We start from the raw sequence: 5,914 nt of genomic DNA on the forward strand, positions 1-5,914 counted from the left end.
ACTTGTCCTGTTGGACAGCAGACATGTGTCCATACTTGTCCTGTTGGACAGCAGACTTGTGTCCATGCTTGTCCTGTTAGACAGCAGACTTGTGTCCATACTTGTCCTGTTGGACAGCAGACTTGTGTCCATACTTGTCCTGTTGGACAGCCGACTTGTGTCCATGCTTGTCCTGTTAGACAGCAGACTTGTGTCCATACTTGTCCTGTTGGACAGCAGACTTGTGTCCATACTTGTCCTGTTGGACAGCAAACTTGTGTCCATGCTTGTCCTGTTGGACAGCAGACTTGTGTCCATACTTGTCCTGTTGGACAGCCGACTTGTTTCCATACTTGTCCTGTTGGACAGCCGACTTGTGTCCATACTTCTATCACAGAGGCTTGAACATGATGTTGGGATTACAGGAACGGCTCTAAAATGGTTGAAATCAGTATGGTGTTAGGGGTTGTTTGAGTCTCTCAACATTTGTTTCCTGTTTTGGTGATTTGTAAATAAAACTGTGATGTAATGAGTACAATTCCTTCTTCTCTCTGTCAGATCTGCCCAGCTCTGAATCATGCTGCTCTGGTTCATGTTAACTCCATGTTGGAAACTATTCCTGTGAGGACAGAGGTGGATTCGTACATTGGGATTGATTATTCCCTGATTGATGATCCAGTGGTGACATCCCAGAGCCTCGACATGCACTTTAGGGTCAGACTCAGAACCAATGAGCTGATACAACCTGATGAGATGCGAACTGGTACCAAGAGTTTTTCCTTTTCTTGTAGGGGATGTTCTTTGACCTGTCTCATCAGAACCTCACACTGGTAAACTATGCTGTGGAGCCAGTCATCAGGGAATTTGACCGGATGGTGTATCTGGCTCTGTCTGAGTTCTTCTTTGACAGTGGCCTGTTCTCTTATTATACTGCTGGGATTTTCCAAATGCACATCGTAAATGAGAAGGTGAACCAGCTCAGATTTATCTGTGATCATCACAGCTGCACCAGACACAGTTAACCACCATTGAATCTGTGAATGAAGAGATGTAACTGTGAGAGAGAGAGAAATTTCAAAAAGTGCACCAGACTGAACCTCCTATTCTCCAAATAGGTTCTCTGTTGGAGTTCAGCTCACAGAGTATTCCACAAGAAGTTCTTGTGATGAGGGCCATTTCTGTCATGTTCTAATGTGGTATGGACCTAAATGTAGTGGAAATGCAAGCAATGACCTAAGTGTAAAATGAATGATTGCTAATTGTGAATAGATAAAAAACAGATGCAGGCCAGGTGTAAGTGATGATAAGTATGACTGGGAAAATAATGGCTAATGACACAAAGAAAAAAGATACTGAAAATATAAAAAAATAAAATGAAGCAATAAAGGAAATCATTACTAAATAATTATAAACATAAAAACAAAATAAAAACTTCCCATTCCAAAATAAAAGCAACCTCAAGATTATAACTTAAATTTTAAAGTTTTATGTCTCACAACATAACAGAAAGTCACATGGTAATCAGCAGGTCTTACAATGAGGTAAATCCAGCCTCAGCTAAACAACATATTTTTTCACCATATTTCTCTCATAAAAACTAAACTAATACACAGAAGCAGTGAGTTAAAATCTGAGTTCACCCTCACTGCTTTCATAAGACAGAAAGTATTGGATCATCTCCAAAGTTTTATTTAGTTTGCTAGTTTCGTTATCCCCCCAAAACAAACAATCAAACAATCACAGAACAACAAAAGATCAACTACAGAGTCTGACTGAACTTTCCTGTCTAATTCTTATCTTCTCTGTGTTCTCATTCAGATGCCCAAAGATCTGGAAATGTTGCTGAGAACCACCTACTTTGGAACCATAATGATGTTGGTGAGCAAAAAGATGGCAAATACAAAAAAAGAACAAAAGGAAGAAAGACAGAAAGTAGAAATCCATACTTCTCCAAGAGCGGATACAGACAGTTTATTGGTCCTTGGAGACAGCAGAGACAGTTTATTAGTTCTTAGAGACAGGAGAGACAGTTTATTCGTCGTTGGAGACAGGAGAGACAGTTTATTCGTCCTTGGAGACAGGAGAGACAATTTATTCGTCCTTGGAGACAGCAGAGACAGTTTATTAGTTCTTAGAGACAGGAGAGGCAGTTTATTCGTCCTTGGAGACAGCAGAGACAGTTTATTAGTTCTTAGAGACAGCAGAGACAGTTTATTAGTTCTTAGAGACAGGAGAGACAGTTTATTCGTCCTTGGAGACAGCAGAGACAGTTTATTGGACGTCACACGCATTATTGAATTGAATAAATCTTACGATAAATTATATTTTACAAGTATTATCCTTTCTAGATCCTGATATATTTTTTTTTGTCTTGTTCTGATCAGAACCCAGCTTTAATGGACGCTCCACTGTCCCTGCAGCTCGCCGTCAACTCACCTCCTAAAACCTCCATTAAAACATCCGGAGCAACTGTTGTCATGACAGCCATTGTCAAGGTGATGGTGCTTCCTCCAGGTCAGCCTCCAGTCCAGCTCAGCAGCATGACGATGGTACAGAACACACAACATGCTGTACTTATGTGTGACATGAAACATGACTTTTGACCTTTGACTGTTTCACAGATTAACTGAAATTCAATCTATGATTATTCACTTATTATCGGTGATTATCTAAAACTGTACAACACAGACAATGCAATTTATAAAGATTAAATCATATGAAACTCAATGATGAAAAATGGAAAATGAAAACTTATTGTATATAAATGGAAGTTGATGATGTTGAGATACTAAAACCCCTAAAACCTTTTAATTTATAGTAAAAAGATTAAGAGACTAGGAGATTAGAATTATGAATAATTTGAAAAGCCAAGAAAAAACCTTAAAGTACTTCTCTTGCCTTTTAAAAAAATATTTTTTACAAAACACAAATGATAATCATGTGTTTCTAAACTACTGTAAATTATTTAAATGTATAAACTATTTTGTAAAACATTTCATCCAACTAAAAAAAAAATTTTTGTATTGCATACTTTAAAATTTTATGATTTAGTAGAGCTTAGATCAGCACTGTGTCATGGTCTTAGCTAAGGTCTTAGCCCACATGTAGAACACCACTCAGGGGACAGAAGTAAATTTACAATTAGGTTTTATTAATTAATCCGTCTGGACTCTGGAACAGCAGCTCAGGATTGGACACGTCACTGTGAGTGGAGACACGTGATTAGTAAAGTCTCTTGACAAGGTGGCAGAAAGAGTTCCAAACAGACAACAGCTTACAGTGGCGTGGAGTACTGGACAGCCGGGGAGAGAGGAGCAGAATCTGGGTTGGATCCAGGTGGTAATGAGGGTGAGCAGGGTTCTGTCTAGGAGGAGATCCGGGTGGTTAGGCAGCGTGGGAATCCAGGAGCGAGACGGCACGAGAAACTCTTCCAGGACTGTAGAACGGCTTGGTCATGAGAAATACTTGAACTTGAAAAAACCACTGAGTTAACACTCTGACAGTGAGGTGCTGGCTGCCAACTCCTTAAATGCCTCCTAGGTGATTGAGATGAGGAACACCTGTCTGCTGGGCCTCCAGGAGTGCTGAAGCCCCCTACTGGAGAATGACGGAATAGAACCCAAAAACCACCAGGATCGCCAGACTCTGACACAATGACTATGTACAAAGCTTATAATGAACTCCTTCCAAGGGTTTACAAAAGTGGTTTGAAATTAAAGAAACAAATTCTGAATTAGGAGAGAAGGATTTGTTTAAAAAACTAAAAGTCAGGACGAATTTTAAAAACAAGGTAGAGGAATTCAGGTGTGGAATAATTGATGTGAAGAGTTAAAACTGTGGTTTTCACTCTTTAAATTAAAAAAATGTATAATGATCATTTGTTAAACAAATATAATAAGTTTTGTTTGTTTTCTTTTATGACTTAGCTGGAATTCTTTGGAGATCTGTTTTAAAAGAAAGACAGGAAAGATCTTCTGCTCTGATTTTGATGATGCTTTATGTATAATAAGCTTGTGCTTCTACCTACAGGTTATTTTCTTCAGTTTAAACCTAAACGCTGTTAAACTATTTTTGTAAATACAGTTTCTGTAAATAAAATTATTATTATTATTATTATTATTATTATTCAAACAATAATGATGCTACTCTAAATATGTAAATTATGTGCACTGTGCCATCCTTGCTTTTAATTTTGAACTTGTCTGCATTTAGAAACTAATTTATCTCAGGAGATCAGTAAGATGTCATTCTATTTTAAAACACAATCAATATTCCTTCCTACATATTAAGGTCTATGTAAGGAGGAAACAGTCAAAATATATTTTAAAGGTTGAAAATTTTCGATATGAAAATAAAATTTCTGTAGAAGAAAAGGTTACTGATTTTATTTTCCTTAAAGCAGAACATAAACTTGAACTCATAGTTATTGAAAATACTTCTAACAACCTGACAAAGAAACAGTTTACGAACAGATAAAACAACCTTATTTATCACATTTCAAGGTGGTTTAAATGTTAGCAAGGTTTATTGTAAAAACCAAAGTGAATCATTTCAATTCTTCTCAGACACAAAAGAAAGTCAGTGATTGGAATGTGCATGTTTTGATTCTTTGTAAGTAGTGAGGTCATGACATGGTACATTTCTAGAGCAGTTCTGTGTGAAACGGGTGCAGGTTTACCCTTCACAGTATTATTACCAGTTTATTATTACACTAATATATTTACTACCAGTTCCTTATTGATCTGAACCAGATTTTAGTTCATACCACTTTAAGGTCTTGTGTTTGTCTTCTTCTGCAGGAAACAAAATTTAATGCCAAGGTTTCCATAAGAAAAAAACGTCTGGCTGTTCATGCTGATCTCCGCAGGTACATGATTTACTTTTGTTTGTGAAACACCTGAACCAAACTGCACACCAGGTTTTACTTGTATCCAGAATAAAAATGTGTTATTTCTTCTTAACATCTAAATCTAACCCTAAACCATTGCATGTTTACATCAAACTTTGCAGAGAAAAAAAAATTGACGTTATTCTTAACATTATTTAATTTATTGGAGTTTCCATCAAATATTACAGGTTTAAAATCTTCTCTAACCAGTCAGCTCTGGAGTCTCTGGCAGTAAGTGTCTTTAGTTCACATTTCAAATGTTTCCTGAGCCAATCAAAGAGCCTCAGTGACAGTTTCTCATCTGTTTGCAGCTGATTCCTTTGCAAGCTCCTCTGAAAACGATGCTGCAGATGTCTGTGGTTCCTCTAATCAACAGTAAGACTCTGATTCTGACCCTAATTCTGAAATCTTTAAGCTGCTCTGACAGCTTCTGTTGTGTTTTTGACTTTAGACTGGACAAAGAGGGGAGTCCGGATCCCTCTGGCTGATGGGATGGACTTCAAAGAGGAGGTTGTAGAATATCACAATGTGAGTATGTTTACAGATATTTACACGTTTACAGATGTTCACAGCTGTTTAAAGATGGGGTTTTTTTTAGATATAATGAGAACAGCTGTTTGATGTCCACAGGGTTTCATTGTGATTGGAGCAAATCTTCACTTCAGCAAAGGACTGAGAGAAATAATGGTGGGGAGTCCTAACACTACCACTGTCTGAGTGTTAACATGAAGAATCTACAACAATCAGCCATAACATTATGACCACCCTCCCAATACTTTTACCACAAAAAATGAACAAAGTATTCAGAATAAGGTCAAAAAAACATGGTGGGGGGAGTGCTTTGGGATTTTGGTATTTCTAATGAAGAACCTGAGGCCCCTGGGGGCTGTAGAAACTCTGGGGATTCTGGACAAGGTTGACACTGTTGCTTTCTTCAAAGTTTTCTACAGTTTCTACAGAGGGTCCACTGCACTAATGTCCTGCCAAGATGGGAGGGGTGTTGCTTTGTGTGTTGTGTGTGTGTGTGTGTGTGTGGGGGGGGGGGGG

General features: G+C 37.9%; 1 protein-coding gene across 2 annotated transcripts in view; it reads left to right on the forward strand.

The window, feature by feature from the left end:
• Positions 1-5,906, forward strand: part of LOC108251241 (phospholipid transfer protein) — a 14,012-nt gene extending 8,106 nt beyond the window's left edge. For both annotated transcript variants that reach the window (XM_017441460.3, XM_037975529.1), the window contains exons 7-15: positions 538-693; positions 771-947; positions 1,798-1,857; positions 2,364-2,528; positions 4,779-4,846; positions 5,056-5,098; positions 5,179-5,242; positions 5,319-5,395; positions 5,498-5,906. In XM_017441460.3, coding sequence (XP_017296949.1) covers positions 538-693; positions 771-947; positions 1,798-1,857; positions 2,364-2,528; positions 4,779-4,846; positions 5,056-5,098; positions 5,179-5,242; positions 5,319-5,395; positions 5,498-5,584 — 897 coding nt within the window. In that variant the 3' untranslated portion in view covers positions 5,585-5,906. The remainder of the gene's footprint in view (positions 1-537; positions 694-770; positions 948-1,797; positions 1,858-2,363; positions 2,529-4,778; positions 4,847-5,055; positions 5,099-5,178; positions 5,243-5,318; positions 5,396-5,497) is intronic.
• Positions 5,907-5,914: the final 8 nt, after the last annotated feature.

Source organism: Kryptolebias marmoratus, linkage group LG4 (genome assembly GCF_001649575.2).
Source record: "Kryptolebias marmoratus isolate JLee-2015 linkage group LG4, ASM164957v2, whole genome shotgun sequence".
NCBI lineage: Eukaryota > Metazoa > Chordata > Actinopteri > Cyprinodontiformes > Rivulidae > Kryptolebias > Kryptolebias marmoratus.